Source organism: Leptonychotes weddellii, chromosome 8 (assembly GCF_054177405.1).
Source record: "Leptonychotes weddellii isolate Sample4059 chromosome 8, ASM5417740v2, whole genome shotgun sequence".
Lineage (NCBI taxonomy): Eukaryota > Metazoa > Chordata > Mammalia > Carnivora > Phocidae > Leptonychotes > Leptonychotes weddellii.
Genome location: NC_138376.1, coordinates 122234397 through 122255467, shown reverse-complemented (window position 1 = coordinate 122255467; position 21071 = coordinate 122234397). Strand labels below are relative to the sequence as shown.

Sequence of the window (21071 nt, the reverse complement as noted above, 5' to 3'; positions counted from 1 at the left end):
ACACCGTCTTCTCTCTCCCAGCCTGACCTATGGCTGCTTGGGGAGCTGTCGAAGATCAGCTGACGGAGGAAGAGAAGACTCAGGCCTGGGTTATAGGTGGTTCTGCACGGGATGTAGACGCCACCTGAAAGCAGACGGCTGCAGCACCACAGCCCCCCCCGGGACATGCCTGAAGGACACGGTCGAGGGACATCCTCCCCGTGGGCAGAACGTCGAGCAGTGCGCCCGGCTGCTCATGTTGCTCGGAAGGAGAAATGGCCTCCTGGGCGGATATCTATCCATTCTTGGGCTGTGGCCATGCTTTGGCGGATGGATGGTCAGATACCTGAAAGGAACAGGACTGGACAACTGGTGAGAAAGAAATTTGGGGGAGAGGAATGTGGACAGACCTGTCCTCTAAAAAGTGAAGATCTCGGTGTCCCAAAAATGCCCACCAAAGGTGACCTCCGCGGAAGAGGATTTTAATAATCAAGTGGATAGGATGGCCCGTTCTGTGGACACCAGTCAGCCTCTTTCCCCAGCCGCCCCTGTCATGTCCCAGTGGGCTCACGAACAAAGTGCCACGGCAGCAGGGATGGAGGTTATGCGTGGGCTCAGCAGCGGGCACTTCGCTCACCAAGGCTAACCCGGCCCCGGCCACTGCTGAGGGCCCAATAAAAGGATTTTAACTGTCATGTTTTCTCATTTTGTTTAAATACCTGTGTGCGTGTGTGTAAAAGCAAATAACTGACTTCTTTCCCCTCTTATTCTCTTATCTTGTAACACGAGATTTTTACACCACAGAATTAAGTTACAGGATATGGAGAAGAGCAAACATCACATGAGGTGTGCATGCACACACCCGGTTGTTTCTCTGTGGATCCCTAATATACTTGCCATCAGCACCGGTATCTGCTTCTTACAGCTCTCTGGTGATTATGACATGCTTCCAGGATCAGTGACTCTGACTTAAGGAATTAAATTATTAATTCATTATCAGGAGAATTAGGTTTGGGGGAAAAATCCATCACTTGGACTATTTTCAGGAGCTGGAGGCAAGAAGCAATTATCCAAAAAAAAAAGAAAGAAAGAAAGAAAAGGAAGAAAGGAAGAAAGAAAATAAATCACACAAACACTAAAAAGTGTTTTGAAAAAGTGCTTTCAGAATTTACTGTACAGGTTTTTTAACAATTTATATGTTGGCTTCTACATGCTCTTACAACATTTGTTTAAACATTTATACATATTCTTTACAATTTGTACATATATTAAATGGCTGTATCATAAACATTGCTCTATGAGATTTTATAAAAGAAAAATCAGGTAGGGAAAATTACTTATAAAACATTAACAAAACCCGTGATATTAAAGAACAAGAAATTCTCATATTCATGTTCATTTGATTTCCTCTTCTACTTATTTTTTGGTTTCATTTTATTTGTGCTGGCCCAAACTTTCCATTTTCTATACTATAATCACTAGGTCAGGAAAATGAAAGCAGTGGGGATAATGTCGTAAGGCAACTGTGGAGGACGGACACGCTCATCTGCAGGAGGAAGATTGTGTCTGTGAGTGTTCAGATTTAAAGCTGACAGTGTGCGAAGATTAGGTTTTGCTTTATGCCGTTAACTGGAGTCCTAGTGATCACAAAAATCCCATCTGAGGTTTCGGATGTGGTCAGGAAGAACATCACTCTGAACTTCTTACACACAGAAGCTCCTGGGATTACTGGGCATTATCCAGGTTGTCACCCTTATCAGTCCCTAAACTCTTCCATCTGGGGGGATGGAGAGGTCTACTGAGCTGTGCTTTTCATCTTTTCAGATAACACCCCCGGCCCGCTTGTCTGCCATCCAAATCAAGCGGCAAATGACGGCCCTCACAAACATGTCTCACTACCTCTGACTGAACAGCTGAAGACTCCAATTCGGGGTGAAGCTCTGGAGGAGCACTCCTTCCTGAGCACAGGACTCAGCGCAGTGGCACCATCCCTGGGAGCAGAGTCGGAACATTGTACAAATACCCCCAATGTTTTCAACATACTCCGTCTGGCAAGGACCATGCCTTAACCAGGCTTGGGAAGGAAGCCCTCCTTGTGGAAGGGGACACTCAGCAACGTTCCTGAGGGAAGTGGGGGCAGTGAATGGGATCCTCAGTTTTTGCCAAGCCGCGTGCTCTCATGGCACACGTCACGTGAGCACCCCTCCGCCCCGAGCCACCGTGACGGCGCCAGAATTCCCAGGAGCCCCTCTTTGCTTCCTCCCTCCTGGAAACAGAAGCACTGGAGTCGTAAATATGTCACTGAAAGGCATGTAGATTTTCCTAAATAGATAGGAATCCCACCGGACTGGAAAGAGTTATAAAAATATACAAACATATATATTTTTTATTCTCGTATATTTCATATTTTTAAGAAAGCGATTAGTAATTATCCGACATTGGGTAAGACCCAGAAGATCATGGACGACGTAAAAATTACAATTTTATGTAAAATATCAGTGGGGGGAACCCCTAATTTTCCATTCAAAATTCTGATAACTTTAAGTACTTTCCAAAAATAGAGACAATTTCCATTGTTTTAAATAATGGAGGTGGAAACGAACCAAAGACGACTATCCCTACGTAACTGATCCATTTAGGTTGGTTAATAAAACAGACGCAGTTTTTTGCAACTCTATTTCTTTTTGGTTTTCGTTCTTTCGTTCCTTTTTGTTTTTGATGAAGGGGGAAAAAAAATAAGACTGCATTGCCCAAAGTCAGGAGGAAGCACTTCGGAGTTCTCTTCGTGTTCCGGTGTGTTCTACATAACCGGGAAGCGGCCAAGGGCCTGCCTCAGCTTTTCTGCAATCTGGTGAAGAGACAAGACAATCTTGAGCTACCAGTCCCACTAGGACCCGCGGCATCCTACTCCTGCCACCTCTTACGAGTCAGACACTGCAAGCATTTCAGACTCGAACCGCGCTAAGCTTCTAGTCTCCTCCGGCACCAACCAGCCGGGGGGCCCTCCCCAGCCCCAGATGGTGCGGCCAGAGGCAGTGCCCCCAGCTTGCAGGAAGCCCCCTTTCTTTCTGGCACGGCCGGTGCCTGTCTCAGCAGCAGCGTTTCCAGAGCAAGAGTCAGGTGGGGTGGGGGTCGTGCTTGCCGAGGCTCCCCTGTGTTCTCAGACACCCGTGCACTCCCGAGCCCCCGCGGCTGAGCACACCGCCCGGATCCCACCCGCTGCGGGTCCGCCGTGTGTAGACCGTCCGCGCCTCCACGATAAAGCCAGTGCGGGACCGCAGCTGGGGCTATGTGCCCAGGCCTGCCCTGAGGACACAGATGTCACAGCCATTCTTGGAGCCAAGTAACTGGAGTAAGTCCTTAGGATATAATAGGTACTCAATTCATGTTTGCTGCATGAACAAGTACGGGAATTTTAGTATTTAAGGGTTACTTTCTCATAGAACTGTTACTTCTAACAAGGACAGTGATTAAAACGCACGGCTTTCTATTTTGAGTCACAATGTCATTGATAATTAAACCTCACTTAGGCTTGAGATTATCTATCAAATCAACATGATCGGAGTTTCAGAAGTTGCCCTTCAACGCTCTTCTCACGTCGAATAAATGCAATCTCGATTCTAATGCATGAGACGCAACCGCACAGCGCCAGCGGTTACTACACAGAGAGCCCAGGCACCGCACGCTGTGAGCGATGAAAATGCTTCAGGGAATTCCTTCTGGAAACTCAGGCCAAAACCAACTGCTTCCAACGCACAATTCACACTATGCAGCAAGCACACTGATCACAACTCCCTTTCAAGAATTTGCTGTTGGAGACTGACATTTTCCGCACTGTTTTGCTGAAAGAGGACACGTGCACACATAGGAGTGTGGGGCTGGCCTACCATCATTCTGAACACACACGCGAGAATACCATGGCAACAGTGGAACCCTGAGTAAAAGCATGGCGGCCAGCACATGGTCAATGATACAGTTACGGAACCTGCCTTCAGATGTCGAAGTTTCCACTTACACGCTAGATCCCTGTTTTCTGGACACTCTGGTAAACAACCAAATTACTACGCAGACTACAAAAGTTTACGTTTTTGTGACTGTTTCCTAAATGTCACAAACCTAAATATTTAAGGTTTCTCTCTCTCTCTCTCTCGTTTTCTTTCTGCAGTTCCTTTGGTGCACAATGAAAGCTCATTCATGAAGCCTGCCCGCGGTGCCAGGCTCCATCCCCAGCTGAGAGCTTGCAGGGCCAGGGGCCTCCTGTCCTTCACTGTCCCGGGCACAGAGAGGCTGTGGGGGTGGGGAACCTCCCAGTAAGGACTTCTAGGGGCCTCACAACCAGCGTCAGGACCCCTTCTTGCATAAGAGAAACCTTTTTTTAACCCAGTATGATTCAAAAAGGAAAAGGCAGATATAATTAAAAGGGATTTAAAAAACCCCTGCTCAATAATTAACCTCTTTTGGTTTATTACATAGGATTAAAAAACACAAGCAGACTAACTTTACACGGTCAAAGTTATGTTACCAGGAATCCTCCTGTGTGTGTGTGAGTGTGTGCGCACGCACGCATGTGCTTGCATGCAAAGGGCCTGGGGAGGCTGACTTACTGTTTCGTAGAATTGCACCTGTTGCTCCAGGTACAGGCGGATGACGCTGTTGTAGTCATAGATCCGGTTACTATGGAAGTGATTCATCTCGGCTACAACCAAAACCAAAATATCAATCAGCCCCCAAACTTCCACAGACAGCGCCAGCTTGCTCTGCTCGGTTTCATCTGGTTGGCTTCAGGGCAGGGCCAGTTCCTGACAAATCACTTTATAAAGAAGCTAGAAAACTCATCTGAAAATAATCTGAGCACAAACAATACTCTCCAGCAGAGGGATGACTTTTGTTGACTTGCAGAGGAGATACTGTGAACCCAACACAATCACCCACGTGTGGACTTTGTTCTCCCAGAACAGATGGAGCAGGAGGCCGACGTGGTGGTCACTCTCTGCGGACGTCATCTGTGATGCAGGACCCAGCGAGGCACCCGGTGGGCCCTGGCCTGTTCCCTCTTGGGTTGGGTTTCTTCGGGTGCCCTTGAAAGGCTGTACGGGTGAGTGCGACGCAGGGGGACCCTCTTCTGTATGGAGCTTCGCTGCTGAGCATCAAGGGCTCCCAGAACCCAACCTCTTACCAGGTGAGAGGATCTGGACACCTGTTCTTCAACTCTGCTGAATATATCTATTCACAGAGGACTCCCTTACTGAATTTGTCTCTCGGGATTCGCCCCTAACCCCCCTATCACCAACTCAAGAGAGGCCCCATCACATCGCCACCTGCCTCTTCCCTTGTTCTGAGCACCTGGAAAGCCAGCTGCTGGCATATATTCCTATGAAAAGGGCACTGTTCTGAGTTTTCTATTATCTCAAGTTGTATGAAGCTTCTCATTTATCTGTTTGGAAAACTTCAAAGCCAAATCCCCCATGTCAAACCCTTCAGAAAGATCTTCACTCAGGTTTTCCCATTTCTGCCCCTACTTGTCTTAGTTCTGGAAACCTTGGTCCCTTTGTCCCACTCATTCCCTAGTCCTGAGGGCTGTTCCTTGGAAAAGTCTGCAAACATGCTTCCTTCTCTTCCCCGAGCACCACGTCTTCTTCAGGCCCAGAACTCTCAGACCACAGAGGCAGTGGTCTTCTGCGTGGGCCTTCTGACGTCTGCCCCCCAACCTCTCCCACCCTCTCCCTGAGTGGTGTACCCCCTGACCCCTACCATCAAACCTTTTACTGGCTTCTTAATGCCCACAGCAAGTCTAGGCTCTTCTGCCCGGCTCTCAAGGACCCCCACCATCACCAACACTCATTCCCCAACAGCCTGGAAGTCGATCTTATTCCTGAAGGCCAATGAGAAATCCTGTCCCATTATTTTGTGTGGTTTTGTTCAAACTAGAACATCGTTCCCCTTTCTCCTTTGCCCATGCCTGTTCCGTCTGTCCACCGAAACAGGAAAAATCCGTTCACTGCTCCTGTGTGGTGGAAAGCACTCAAATATATAAAAACCATTTACTATCTTCTTTTTACTAACACTCAAATTCTGCCCAAAAATATGTCCAAGCTCCCTTTACATTCTACAGTCCCGGGGATAGAGGTTACAAACTGCTGGAAGCTGAACTTTGGGACCTAACACAGCATCATGATCGGAGCTAATATTAAGGGTTATAAAAGGATCTTCACTGCCTCTGAGAAATAATAAAGACGCACGGGTTTAATCAGGCTGTCATTCATGGCTCGATCAGGGAAAGGGGTTCATTTCCATTAACACTGGGATCCTGCAAACGACAGGCTTGGGAGGGGACCTGAAATCAGCTCTTATTTGCTTAGTTTCTCTCCAGCCAGGAAAACAGTACCTCCGCTGGGGAGAGGGACCATCTTCACTAGCAGCGCACGAACCTTGCTCGGTCTTACCTTGCAATGCGTAAGACATGGTGCCAACTCGCTTCACCATGTTCTGTTTGTCCTGGGGGGTGATTTTACTAGTTGCGACCAGTTTATCACTTTCTTTCACTTTCTCTATTGCTCCCTGTGAAATACACATGCAACAGTGTTAATAAAACAACGCTCAGAGGATTAGTCATTCGTTTATCATATAACAATGCCCACATCTTCTACAACTGACCAGCTACTGAACAAAAAAATGTTCCCACAAAGAAAGTAGGAAAGCGCCTAAATATAACTTCCTGCAAGTCACTTGGAAGCAAAAGGGTTGCTATTCTTGAAAAACAGAACTAAGCTAAAATGGACAGTTTTATGCTACAACAGGATGAAAAGCAAACAGCACTCTATTTCCGTAATGTCTGAGCCCGTGCCGGGACGAGAGGAGCGCAGGGGATGGACACAGGCATCGGGGGTTTAGAAGGTTGATGAGGGACAGCCTCGTGCCTGCGCCCGGCTCTCTGTCTCTGTTCGGGGGCATGCTGGCCGCGGGTGCTGGAGCGCGCTGACCGGCAGCTTTACTTTGGTTTCCGGGAGGAGGACAGCATCAATTTCAAATCGATACTCAGGCAGAAGCAGGGATACAGCTGCCAAATGTTTCCCCCTCCAGTATCATCACAGTGCTCATCAGAGCAGTCTGCAAAGAAAAACTTTACGCTCGTGCATACATCAGGCTCCATGCCCCAAACTCTGCAGCTGACATAGATCCCTACGACAAACTAACTCTTCTGAGTTGGCTTTTTTAACTGAGATTTTAATTTTTGTTATATTTATGTTATTTCCCCTCAGTTCTGTGGAGATGTAATTGACATACAGCACTGCATGAGTTTAAGGTGTACAACATAATCATCTGATGTCTGTATATACTGCAGAACGACGACCACTGTAACTGTTGCTGACAGCCATCACCTCACGCAGTTACAAGTTGGTTTGTTTTCTTCCTTTGTGATGAGAATTTTTAAGACCTACTCCCCCAGCAATCACTATCTCAGAGAGACCACTGCACTCTCAGGATCACCGCAGCATTACCCACAACAGCCACGATGTGGAAACACCTAAGTGTCCATCGATGTTCTGATCCTGACATTAAAGTATCTGAAGTTGCACAAGGTTTCCCTTCCTGACACCTGGATTATTAAGCTGAATGCTAAAACGGCCACATGCCAGGGCTGTGAGGGTCGCGGACTCAGCCTCTGTAGAGATTCTCCTAGTAAATCCAGGTGCATCACAGTATCCCAGAATACGACAGTTGATAAAATGCCCCTATTCTGAAATAATATGTAGAGTTTGAAACAGAGAAAAAGGAACCAGAATTGAAATGTGAGGACACCCCAAAACATTTCAAAATTCAGTTTAAAAGTACCGTTATGGTGGGAATTATATAGTTTCCTTATTAGTACAAAAATATAAAATCGATGTTGACCATTTAAATTTTCATTAGGAAACCCTTCGTCAGGCCCAGGGGGACAGAATATCTTACTTCATCTCGACGGGGAAGGGTCTTTGAGGACTTGCCCAAGCAGCTGACAGGGGTCCCACGAGTAAGGGCAAGCAGGATTCCTAATCTTGTCTTGAACTTCAAATAGCATGATTATGTTGTTTGATACCTGACCCAAGTATAGGCATAAAGGAATATTTTTTTCACATTTTTGTTTCCTCAAAGTAATCTTTTTATAGACTCGAAGAAACTAGAAACTACCCATAGTCTAAACGTCTTATGGGACCTCACTATTTAAACAGCCCAAGCAGCTCCGGCCAGTTTCAGAAAGCTCCCCGACTCAGGGCCGTACTGAGCGACTGGGCCCGCTCAGTGGCCATGCGTCACGGCCCTGGCTCACCCATGTCATCTTGTCTGCACTTCTGGGATCAAGTTACCTTGTGGGCGCCGATAATATCAGGGAAGCAGCCAAGGAAACCTTTATATTCATGATTACATTCCATGAGGAAATGGAGATCTTTCTTTGGCTACAACGAGACACAGGTTGGTTATTACTGGCAGAGAAATCCAGAAAAGGGTCGTACTGGAGGACTGTATGAGCCAAGCCTCAGGTACGAGTTACTGTATATCAAGGGCTAAACATTCAGCCTAGTTTTCCTGAAAGAAAACAACCCCCAAGACTATTACATTCTCAATCGTAGATTGGAGAGAAAATGATAAAACATTAGATCATTTTTAGGCTGGTTGGTAAAATTAGTTATTTTGAGGTGGCTCAAAATATGATACTGTAGGGGAAAAAACTAGTTAATACTATTTATATACAGGCAAATAAGATGTAATCATTTAATGTCTAAGTTTTAGCAGAGAATATAAATTATTATTAAAAATCTGGTAGTCCTCACCCAACGTAAAAAAAAACACAAACAAACCTGGTAGTCCTCTTAACTGGCAACTTAATATTTTTCAATTTTTCTGAATTACAATTTTTTTTTAAAGATTTTATTTATTTATTTGACAGAGAGAGACACAGCGAGAGAAGGAACGCAAGCAGGGGGAGTTGGGAGAGGGAGAAGCAGGCCTCCCGCAGAGCAGGGAGCCCGATGCGGGGCTCGACCCCAGGACCCTGGGATCACGACCTGAGCTGAAGGCAGCCACTTAACAACTGAGCCACCCAGGCACCCCTGAATTATAATTTTTAATAGCTATGTTATGCACAGTTCTAAAAATTAATCTTTTTCTATAAGTAGTGGTAGTCAGTGACCAACATGAAGGTGTGTGCGCATGTGTGCACGTATTTCAAGAAGTCATCTGAGAAACTTTTCTTTAATGTAGGGATTTGAAACAACATTGATGCCTACTCCCCTTAAGGGAATTTATTATCTGTTTTCTGTAAAAAGAACTGGAATCGGACCACTGAAGGCCCCAATAAAAGCCACGTGGCTGGAACAGAGACCTGCCCCTTGCCTGGGCCCGCGTGGGTGCCTTCTCCATAGTGGCTGCTGAATCCTGAGAGCCTGCCATTTACCAGCCGAGTCAAGCAGGCCTCAGGCAGGGCAAGAGTCCAAACGGTGGCGTGAACGGTGCTCTTGCCCTAACATTCCAACCCCCTGATGACGGAGGATGGATCTGAGCCACCGACACTGGAAGGTACTCATTTAGATTTCTCGGTGATAAATGTATCCATCACTTTGGCTTACCCGAAGAAACACTATTACCATACACAATGAACAAAGATAGAAAAGAAGAGGAGATCTATTTGCAAAGTTTGTTTTAAAATTGGTTAAAGAAACATGTGGGTCCAACAGCGTACAATCTGCACCAGGACTGGGACCGGCGGCCATGGGGGTACCTGTTCTGCTACGAGACCGGCAATTTCTTCGTAAGTCTTTCCTGCTTCCGTTATTGCAGCATTGAGATCGGTTTCACCTGGAAATCAGTACAGCTACATCAGGGCTCGTGAGTATTTTCTCTTCGTTTATTTTACTTAAAAATTTTATTATGGCAAACACTACGCTTTTCAAAACTAGAGGACAGTGTAATGAGTCCCCATCTACCCATCACCTGGCTTCCCAATGAATAGCTCATGGCCAGTCTTTCTGCACCTGCACCATCCATCCCCTACCTCCCCCTTTCGCTGGCCACATTACAATGCACCCATAAATTCTATGTCAGAGATAAGCACTCTTTAAAAGGCAAGGACAATACCAACATCACACTGGAGAAATGAGAATTGCTCCTGTAGAATTATCTGGTCAGTGGGCAGCTCCCTGGATCTGGAATCGAGCTGGCTGCTTTCAGGACTCAGAGAAAGCCCACATGGCAGAGAGCTGAAGTGTTTCTTCAATCATTAGGTTCTTTCTCCTCCCTCCCTTTTTTCTCGCAAATTTCTTTTTGGGCCGTTGAAGAAACCAGGTATTTGCCTTGGTACCTGCAGCCTGGGTTTTGCTGACTGTGTCTGTGGTGATAACACAGTCCTCTGTTCCCTGTACCATCTAGATCTATCCTTTTAAAAGGAACGGTTTGCAAAGTGTTGCTCTTCTACTCCTATCACTCCTTCTTGATCTGAAGCACTTCTATAAAGAGGAACTCTCCTTTATCGACTACCTGGTTACCTTGAGGTATTGGAAGAGAAAAAGCACATTAAATGCTTCTTTCTCTTTACCATTTTCAGAATGAGTTGATCCTCTAACCATTCCCCAAAGGTAACAGATTAACTTTTTAAAAAAGTATCATTGCAAGTCTGGATTTACACATACTTGATAAGCTCCATTGCAGAGAAAGTATTATTTTCACTAATGCTCTTTGTATTTACTGGCCAGTGGAAGGCTTTTCAAATCAGCATCTGGGTTCTGCTAGGAGCTCTGGTTCATCTGGGAGGAAGAGTGTTGAGAAATCTCCCTGTGGGGGGCGCCAGAGGTGCTTCTCGTGACTGGATTGGGTATTTCTAGGCCTTTTCAATGAACACAGCAAGGAAAAATATATTTTTTTTAAAAGAGGAAAACCATAATGAGCTCATATGGAGATTTCCAATTCAAATTTAGGACTTCAGGATTTTTCATAATGTATTTAAAACTTTTGATTTTTGTTTAGCTCTTTCATTTAAAAAACTTAGTTCCTAAAAACAGTAACATAATTACGTATTTGCTTTATCCTACAATATGTAAAATAGTTCTAGAAGTTTTAGAATAACAATACCAATATTTTATTGCTAACTATATAATTACTGAAAACAAAAGATTTTTGAAGTCTTTTTGATTTTAAGGAATCTGCTACTAGGGATGTAGAATCATTGATATAATGTTTTACGGTGATGTGAAATAATTCTTCTCTACGTGGTTATGCCTTCATCCTGATGTATCAAGTGATTTATTTTGCTTTTGCTTTTTAGGGATTTTTTTTTTCTTTTACATTTTAAATTTGTTTTCTAATAATAAATGTAGAATAAATATAAATGTAAAACATTCCCATGGTTCCAAAGTAAAATCTGTAAAACTAGATAAAACCGGAGGTCTAGCTTCTATACCCGTTCCTCTTCTCCGCTCCAGATAACCATCTAAATATTTTTATCCATTATTTTTCCATGATAATCCATAAGAAGTGCTTCATGGATCTGCACAAAGGCCATGCGAATAGTCTCTGTGTTGTTCCAGTATCAGTTTCTGTACTCAGAGAGGGAGCATGGAAGGTTATATTTAACATAATCTGAAATATTCTTAGGAACCGGAATCCTCTGAATTACTGCAAGATCAAAGAGTGCAGCACTGCCCCACGTCACCAGCACGTCTGAGCAAAGGAAGGCGTGATAAGACCCAGCACTCAACTCTGCTGACCCTCATTTGCCTTGAAACGTGAAAAGCTAGTCTGTGGGCACTTGAGAAGTTCTTTGGAAACAAGATCTCTAGGAAGTTGAATGATATTCCCCGTAAAGCACATTACACTGAGTACTTTTAATACTTGACAAAGTGCCGTCTGCAGTGTGAATACTTGATAACACACGGACTGATAGCTCTGAGCAGGGAAAACAGTAAGGAAGCCACGCCAAGTGAGGCACGGCTGGGCGGGATCACATGGGTGGGCGCTGCGGAGAAGGCAGAGCATCTTCAGGGTCCTCTCCTACTCCACCTCCCCTCCAGGATGTCCTCATCCTGCCGGGGCCTCCCCCACAGCCCCCCCACAGCCCTCTCTATCCTGCCTTTTTGCCAGGTTGCTCCGGGCTGAAGTTATACAGATAGGAAACTCCGGAGAGAAGCCGATCATTTGGAAGGTACGCAGATTCTACTGAAATTTACAGAACGAGAAATATATGGAAAGACTTATGTACAGTATAAAGCTACAAAGGACGTCTTTAGGACCCATTTCCCAGATTACCAACTGTCTTCTCCTCCCCCCTTTTCAAGACTTTTGGTTCAATTATCTGTGCCCTCTATTAACATGACATTTAGTGAAGGGTGAGTGGTTTGTCTCTCCTGGCATTGACCCGGAGAACAAGGGAATTGCTGTTTACAAATTCTGTGTTCTAGCTCTGAATGGTTTTTAAGTTTTCTGACTTCAAGGAATGGAAGTCAAGTCTGGGTCCATGCTACTGGAAGGATCATTGTTAGGCTTACAATCTCACCTTGGAGCGGTTCCATTTCCAGTTAGCATGGGGACAACTGCCAAGACCCTTGCTCTCAATGTAATAATACCAAATAAACTAAACCATCATATTTCTCCGTAAAGTCACGGAAGCACTGTGGGAATGAAGAAACCCAAAGGAACTCAATTCAGAAAGGGCTGAGCCTCGCACCCTAGGCAAGCTGTCGGGTCTGGAGGCCGGGGGAGAGCGGAGGAAAAGGGCGCCTTTCACAGCAGAGGGACTTGGCTGGGACGGGAGGCTCTGCTCTGCTTTTACCAGAAGCATGGGGGCTGGTATGAGGGACCAGAACCTGGGGGAGCCCCAAATGCAGAGCCAGTTCTCCCACAGGGGTTTTGTGCACTAAGGGGTGATGGCGGGAAGCGGGGGCAGGGCTGGAGGACAGAGAGCTCTTGGGGGGAGGCTTAAGGAAGGCGAGATTCAGGTGAGTTCTGACATGGGACACTGATCGGGGTCCAGCATCTTCAGAACACAAGCTCTCCACCCGTCAAGATACTAGAGAAGCACAAAGATGAGAGTGCTCTTGGAGTCCTGCCGGCACCTAAGCAATGGGGGTGGCCCTACACTTGGCTCCTCCGTCAACCCCCTGTGGCACCCTGGCCAGGAGGCTGATCGTTCCAGGCCTATGTTCCGCATCTCGAACATGAGGGGGCCAGATGAACTAATCATCAGGGCTCCCATCCAATCTAAAAGTTGGGATTGTAAGACACAATTCAGCCAGGACAGAAAGAAATATTCATATGTGGGAGCCCCAAATCTTCCATTCTGGTGGGAGACTCATTTCTTGTTCCTAAAAACGCTCAGACACTGACCTCCACAGACTGTCTTCCCTATCAGAATAAACACCATGGCCAAAGTACCAATTCTGCCATTTCTGTAAGTGACTGGACACATGTAAATTTAGTAAGTGCCACTCACCTGACAAATACTTTTACTTGCTACCTGCTCCACTGAGCAAACTAAGCAAAAGTAAACCAAAATAGAAAGGAGAACAGCTAGCTTGTTCTCACAAGTGCTGTCAATGTAAAAGTACAATGAATCCGAGACACCACAGGTAAGATGCACAGTATGGTACGTAAGACGCCCCATATACAGCTGAGAATAATTCTAGGTCACACAGAGACCTAAGGCAACGAGAATTTGTTACTTAGTCAAAATGTTCCCTCCAAACGGCCTTGACAAATTCCGGCCTTTGTAACAGGAGGACCTGACTTCTGAGGTTGGAAGAGACATGAAAGCAAGGGCAGAGGGTGACTTATCATAGCTGCCTGTTCCAGGGCAACACAAGAGCGGTCTCTGAGCGCAAAGAAAGGCTAAGAAGCTAGCAAGAAACACAGAGTACAACCACGCCCCACTTTTCTCAAAAGTAGTTAAGGTGAGGGTACAGAAGTACTGAGTGGGGCAGCCTAGCCGGCTGAAGTGTCGGTGACAAAGGTCCCTAGCTGCAGAGTTTCTGTGTGCTTGCAAGAGCCCGAGGGGGTGGCTGGTCCGCACAAGACACTAAGGGCCCGAAGGATAAATAAATACAGCCGTACCTTGATAACCACTGGAACTAAACACTGTTGCTAAACTCTGCAAGGCCTTTCCTATCTTCTGATATTCCTTGGGTAACGCTGAAAGAGAAAGAAGAAGACATTGTTAACTAGTCCTCTGAGCAAACAGGAATGGGATTTGACTATTTCCTGAAAGTGATTACTTTTGTCATAAAAGAAATTGGAAGTGACTCAGAAGAGTCTATATTCTTTAATAAAATCACTGGCTTTTTTAAATTCATGAATTTTTTCAAAGAAATTTATTAACTGATTGTTCAGTTCGTGGCCGGATGCTCTCATTCCGAACTACCACCCTGGCCCCACATCCTCACTCACGGCATTAAGTTGAAGCGCCTGGGAGCTCATCTGGAAGAGGGTTTCTAGTTGACCAAGCACTTGCACCGAGTCCTAGGTGATCACCAGGACAACCCCTCTACCGTGTGCAGACACACCATCTCCGTTCCGCGGGTTAGGAAAATAAGGCTCAGCTAAGTAAACTGACTTGCCCAGGGTCGCATGGCTAATAAATGGTGGATGTGGGTACTTGTGATTCCAAACGCCTTGCTTTCCCCACTGTTAGGTATGCATCAATGATTATTTGCAAAACTGAAGGCAACAAGGTGTGGAGAAAAATATGGCAGAAGGACTCAACAGGACCAGGGAGGAGGGATCTGAGCTTTCTCAACTGTATAACATGATTAACGAAATGATCTCTGCGGGCCCTTCTAGCTTTCAAAGAACATACAGATTTCAATGCTTTACTATTATTATGGTCTCATAAGAGCTTAATTATTAAGCTCTTAATTATCAATTAAAATTAATTATTTTACAATGAAATCACTAACAGAAGCGTCGCTCCCCTTTTTATTCATGAGTTGACTCCCTGTGACCAAAGGAGGGCGGTGCATTTTGTTTTCTAATGCTGCATTTGTGTACTTCCCCATTTCAGGCCTAATTAGTGCTATATTTAGGATATGGCATCGTATTTCCGTGCCATGAGAATGGAGCAACTGTTCTCGAGCACGAACGGATGGCCCGCCGCTGCGAGTGGTTTTGTTGATGTCGAGTATTATGTGAATGGTAGAGGATCATTCAGTGAGAAGCAGGACCTTTTTTTTCCGCAAAGGGCCAGACAGTAAATATTTCAGGCTTTGTGGGGCCACAGGTTTCTTGAAAGTTGAAAGTACTTGACTCTGCCACTGTAACAGCAAAGCAGCCACAGGTAATCCGTACAGAAGTGGGCCTGGCTGTGTTCCACTTTATAAAAACAGACAGCAGGCCAGATCTGGCCTCCAGGCCACAGTCTGCCAACTCCTGATAAGGCTTAGATTTCAGGTCTGGATTTAATGGATCTTAATATTGCTATTAACTGTGCTCTTTTTTTCTTTTTTTTAAGATTTTATTTATTTATTTGACAGAGAGAGACACAGTGAGAGGGAACACAAGTAGGGGGAGTGAGAGAGGGAGAAGCAGGCTTCCCACCGAGCAGGGAGCCCGATGCGGGGCTCGATCCCAGGACCTTGGGATCATGACCTGAGCTGAAGGCAGACGCCCAACTGACTGAGCCACCCAGGCGCCCCCACATTCAGTTTCTTACTCGTTAAAATTATTTTTTGACTTCAAATTTTATTTTTTCCCTTCTTTAGAAGAAAAATATCATTTGTTAATAAATCTTTACAAAACAGATAATTAAATTCCTTCCTATGCTGAGTATCACAGTTTAAAAGTGGGTATGTATTAGCTTTATTATTCAAAGTAGAAGCCATTTTTAAGAGAAAAACAAAATAAAACTGAATACAACCAGTATTCTTGTAGGGTGTACGAGTTGAAGGCCAGAAAATTCTTAGATACCAGCCTTATGGCTAGCCTACTAGCCTTCATACGAGGTTAGGTTACTGAGTCAGGGACTCGCAGCACCACTTTCTGGGTAACTAGAGCTCAGTTTTCTCTCTGGGACTCAGGCGGCTGAGCTGGTGATAAGGACAGGACAGGTGGACAGGGGAGGAAACTCCTGAGCGTGTCTGGCCCTCGAAGACCATGTGAACGGAACCGCAGTGGTGACCTGTCCTCTGAGGCCCACCTCCGAGGTGGGAGGGCAGCTGGCTGGTGTGACCCCCATGGCTGGCAGTGACAGTTTCCTTGCCTGGACTACGTGACGTGAGGGGCCAGGGAATACAGGACAACATAGGTCAGCAGAATGACAGTCTAGACACAAAGGGAAGGGGGGGTTGGGGTGGGGGTGGGGATAAGAAGTCCTCGAGGACATGGAAAGAGCAGGTAGAAGCCATGGCTGGCAGGGCCCCCCGGGCTCACGTTGCCCCTAGTCTGACCCAGCTCACGCTTTCCACAGCCAACTATCCTGGCCTTTCCTAAAAGTTAGGGCTGTAGTGGGCGCCTGGGTGGCTCAGTCGGTTAAGTGTCTGCCTTTGGCTCAGGTCATGATCCCAGGGTACCAGGATCGAGCCCCGCATTGGGCTCCCTGCTCAGCGGGGAGGCTGCATCTCCCTCTGCCTGCCTCTCTCCCTGCTTGTGATCTCTGTCCAATAAATAAATAAAATCTTAAAAAAAAAAAAATTAGGGCTGTAGCAAATACAGATGGTCCCTGACTTAACAATCTGACTTCATGATGGTGCCAGAGCAATATGCATTCACTAGGAACCATACTTGGAATTTTGAATTTGGTTCCTGTCCCGAGCTTATGATCTGTGGGAGGACCCTGTCCGTGATGCTGGGCAGCGGCAGCCTCGCCAGCCGGCGACCACAGGGATCAGCGACCAGCACACTGACAACCACTCTGCACCCGGACAGCCATTCTGTTCTTCACTTTCAGTTACGGCACAAGATGTTCAACACTTTACTATAAAACAGGCCCTGTGTGAGATGATTTTGCCCAAGGGCAGGCTGGCCAGGCTAAGCTGTGGTGTTTGGGAGGTTAGGTGTATTGAACGCATTTTCGACTTAAGCCCATCCTAAGTGGAAAATAGCCTATCGGGATGCAACCCCATCGTAAGTTGAGGAAGATTCTGTATACAACATCTTACTTACCAAATGGATAAAGCCTAAAAAGTACAATCATGAGATTAAAAATAACAAATACTCTCTACACATGCAGAAAAGATTAATGGTCCGTAGATTACAAACCCCAAATAACTAGAAACACTTAAGGGAACACGGTGTTTTATGCAAGTTCTTGAACTGGCTTTGCTGGAGTCAATTCTCTGCTGTCTGAGTAGGGCTGACAAGTGAGGTTGCCACCGGGCTGTGGGTATGACATTCCTTCAGTTCACTAAGGCACCTGCGTCCGAGCGCACGGCTCCTCAGTGCGGTGAAGGCCACAGACCGAGCGTGCCCCGCCACGACCAGGGCCCAGAGCTGGCGTGAGGACGGCACTTACGTCCCGTGCACCGTTTCCAGTGCTCCTGTCCTACTGTCAGCAGCTCCTTCACGCCGTCGTCCATGGCTCTGGTGAATTTACCGACGGCGTCGCACTTCTGTTCTCTGTGGGGCAAAACACAAGAAGGCATGTCCTTGACTCTTCTACCAAACGGTCAGTGTGACGAGGAGGAGGAGAAAAATCAACACGGTCGGGGGAGACTCCCACCGAACGTAACCGCGGGTACTTGTTTTCTTGCACTGTAACAACTGCTCTTTAACCAGGCTTGATTCGGATTTTTAGAGAAGGGGCGCCTGGGTGGCTCAGTCGGTAAAGCAGCTGCCTTCAGCTCAGGTCATGATTCCGGGGTCCTGGGATCGAGCCCCCCGTCAGGCTCCTTGCTCAGCGGGGAGCCTGCTTCTCCCTCTCCCTCTGCCTGCTGCTCATGTTCACTCTCTCTCTCTCTCTCTCACATAAATAAAATCTTTAAAAAAAACAACAGATTTTTAAAGAATGACTTAAAAATCTGCCATTTAAATTTTAACTCCTTCCCTTCCCCTCTCAATTCCCTGTGACTTTTAACTAAAATTATTCTAAAGTATATAAAATCATGATTTCTTGAACATATGATTGAGTGGAATTCTATCAGTGGAGGTACTGAGTGGGTCTTCATGCATTCCAGCAAGTACTTTAGCGAACCGAAGGTAACCTGGACACAACCAGGTAAGTGATACTGAACATCTCAGTTCTTTGAGGATGTAAAAAGTACCAACCTGAAAAACTCATCCTAGTATCATGTTAAATAAACAAAAACAAAAACAGATTAGAAGACAGAATGCACAGTGTGAGGTCTTTCCGTTTTAAACAATTTTTCCCTGAGATACATATGTGCAGAGGACGTTTCAGAAGACTACAGACCTAGGCCAACGCATTAACATTGATTTTTCTCTCTGGGTAGTTGCAAGATTGTGTTTTTCTTTTTTCTTCTTTTTTTTTTTTTTTTAAAGATTTTATTTATTTATCCATGAGAGACAGAGAGAGAGAGAGAGAGAGGCAGAGGGAGAAGCAGGCTCCCAAGGAGCAGAGAGCCCGATGCGGGACTCAATCCCAGGACTCTGGGATCATGACCTGAGCCGAAGGCAGACGCTTAACCATCTGAGCCACCCAGGCGCCCTCTTTTTTCTTCTCTTAATTTTATAAGAAAAAACTTCTTAAAAAAAACCAAACAAAACCCCCAAGATTTCTTGTTAGCCTTTACATAGAAAAGGAACTACTTGATTTTCAACCAAGCCTACATTTAAAAAAATTACATAATTAAAAACAACAAATTGAAAAACAGCACAAAAAAGCAGGTTAGAGATTTGCTTCCTTCAAGGCAATGTTCAGAGACTTCTGCCTTGTTGACTGTTACGTGGGTGTGCGCTGGCCCTGGGCTACTTTGTCTTATCGTGCTGTATTAGATACAACTAGAAATTTCCGTGTCAGCTAAGAAACCACGGACTTCAAGGTAAAAACAAAGCAGACTTTGATGCTATGGCTAGAAAGACCGTGCTTTCCCGTGCAAACGAAGTCTTCCTGGTCACCTGACCGTGGCCCCCACGCGATCACGGTCACACCCTGCACTGTGGCTGTGGCCTGCACGCACGGGAGGGGGACACGGGCTGGGAAGAAGGCAGGTGTGACAAGAGCTCTCACATTTCTAGTAAGTCCAAGTCAGGCGCCTCTGGTTCCATGGTGGAAAATATCATAACTCCCACCAGCTCATCTTTCTCAGCCTTCCTCTTTCCACTTTTCCATTCCTGCAAATAAGAACATTATAATGTCACAGTGGAGAGCGGAGTCAAACTGGTCTTTCAAACTCCCTAGTGCAATCGGCTCACTGACTGACTAGCTCTGATTTTCGGCAGCAGCTCCCACGCCATCGCCCTCTGCACCGTGGGGTGTCTGCATGTCCCAGTGTAATGTCGGTTACACGGACAGTGCCGACGTGCAGAGTGGTCCCTGGGAGCCCGAGTCCCTTCGGGGGGAGGTAATTCCATCCCGTTGCTCTCCCAGCGCGCAGCGACGTTAACACAGTGAGCTCAGCACCCCTGGGAGTCCCGACCAAGTGCCTCAAAGTTTAGGTTAAATGTTTTCTTAAAAAGACGAAAGCTTTCCTAAAACACAAGACAGGAGCCAGTAATATGCGCTACTGAAAAAAAAACAAAACGTATTTTTGCAAGATCTACCTATATAGACCCATCCATCCACAGAAAATTGCCCCAACAACAGTGCACAGCAACCAGTTCTCACAACGCGATATGTGGGGAACTACCCCAAGGCCGAGGGAAAAAAGCGAGCACTCCAGAAGCCCCCTCCTGCCCCTTCCCAATCACCTCCCCTTCCCTCCCGCACCGAGGTGACCAGGATCCGCTCTTTAATGTTGCCCAGTTCCTCACATTCCTTTCAAGTCTCATCGTCTAAGCACACGTCCCTCATCTGGGTCTGCTAGTTTTTCTGAACAAAGGCCACTCTCCGCGTACTCTCTTGTGTCTGGCTTCTTGGGCTCAGGCTGTGCTCGGGAGCTACGGCCACAGTGCCGTCAGGCTGCCGTCCGTGGATTCCACCGTGGCACAACGTTCCACTGTGTGCATTCCCCCCCGTTTATTCATTCATCCTGCTACTGGGATCCCCCCAGGCCCCGCCAGGTGACGAGTACAGCTGCTATGTACGCGACTCCTGGTGCACGCGTGCACCCTTTTGCCAGGTGTGTGCTTGGGTGGAAAACGTTCAGCTGTAGCAGGTAATGCCAGGTGGTTTTCCAAACTGGTCTTACCCATTTCACACCCACCAGCAGTGCCTGAAAGCTCCTCAGCCCACCAAGAGCTTGGTTTGGTCAGTCTTTCTATTTTTTTTTTTTTTTAAAGATTTTATTTATTTATTTGAGAGAGAGAATGAGATAGAGAGCATGAGGGGGGGAGGGTCAGAGAGAGAAGCAGACTCCCTGCTGAGCAGGGAGCCCGACGTGGGACTCGATCCCGGGACTCCAGGATCATGACCTGAGCCGAAGGCAGTCGCTTAACCAACTGAGCCACGCAGGCGCCCCTGGTCAGTCTTTCTAATGTCAGCCATTCCGGCAGGTGCACAGTGGCATTCACTGTAGTTTTAATTTGCATTTGCTTGATGACTAATGAGGTAATGAGGTTAAGTAGTTTGCTACATATCTGTTGATGACTGAGACACTTTGTTTCGTGAGGTACCTTACACCAAATCTCCTTTTCTACTGGGTTATCTTTCTTATGGATTTGTATGGGTTTTCATATATTCCAAAATGCAGCCCTTTGTTGGTTATTGTATGTTCAGATCTTTAGCTTGCTTTTCACTTTTAAAGGCTTTCTTTGATACACAGCAGTTCTTAATTTTAATGTAGTCTAATTTATCACCCTCTTCCTGTGTGACTAGTCATTTTTGTGTCATATTTCAGAAATCCTTCCCTACCTTAGGGGTATGAAGATATTCCCCTATGTAACCTTCTTGAAGCTTTATTATGCTGCCTTTCACATTAGACCTTCAAACCACCTGGAACTGATTTAAAAAAAAAAAAAAACTTTATACAACAGAAACGTTCAACCACGTATAAAAGTACAGAGAAAAGTCTAACCCCCAC

The 21071-nt window shown here is 46.1% G+C and overlaps 1 protein-coding gene across 3 annotated transcripts in view; it reads right to left on the bottom strand.

The window, feature by feature from the left end:
* Nucleotides 1-1122: 1122 nt before the first annotated feature.
* Nucleotides 1123-21071, bottom strand: part of SNX9 (sorting nexin 9) — a 105828-nt gene continuing 85879 nt past the window's right edge. For all 3 annotated transcript variants that reach the window (XM_081829232.1, XM_081829233.1, XM_081829234.1), the window contains 8 exons: nucleotides 19121-19224; nucleotides 17447-17550; nucleotides 14056-14133; nucleotides 9737-9813; nucleotides 8325-8414; nucleotides 6423-6537; nucleotides 4584-4675; nucleotides 1123-2827 (listed from right to left, as the gene is read on the bottom strand). In XM_081829232.1, the coding sequence (XP_081685358.1) occupies nucleotides 2780-2827; nucleotides 4584-4675; nucleotides 6423-6537; nucleotides 8325-8414; nucleotides 9737-9813; nucleotides 14056-14133; nucleotides 17447-17550; nucleotides 19121-19224 (708 nt within the window). In that variant the 3' untranslated portion in view covers nucleotides 1123-2779. The remainder of the gene's footprint in view (nucleotides 2828-4583; nucleotides 4676-6422; nucleotides 6538-8324; nucleotides 8415-9736; nucleotides 9814-14055; nucleotides 14134-17446; nucleotides 17551-19120; nucleotides 19225-21071) is intronic.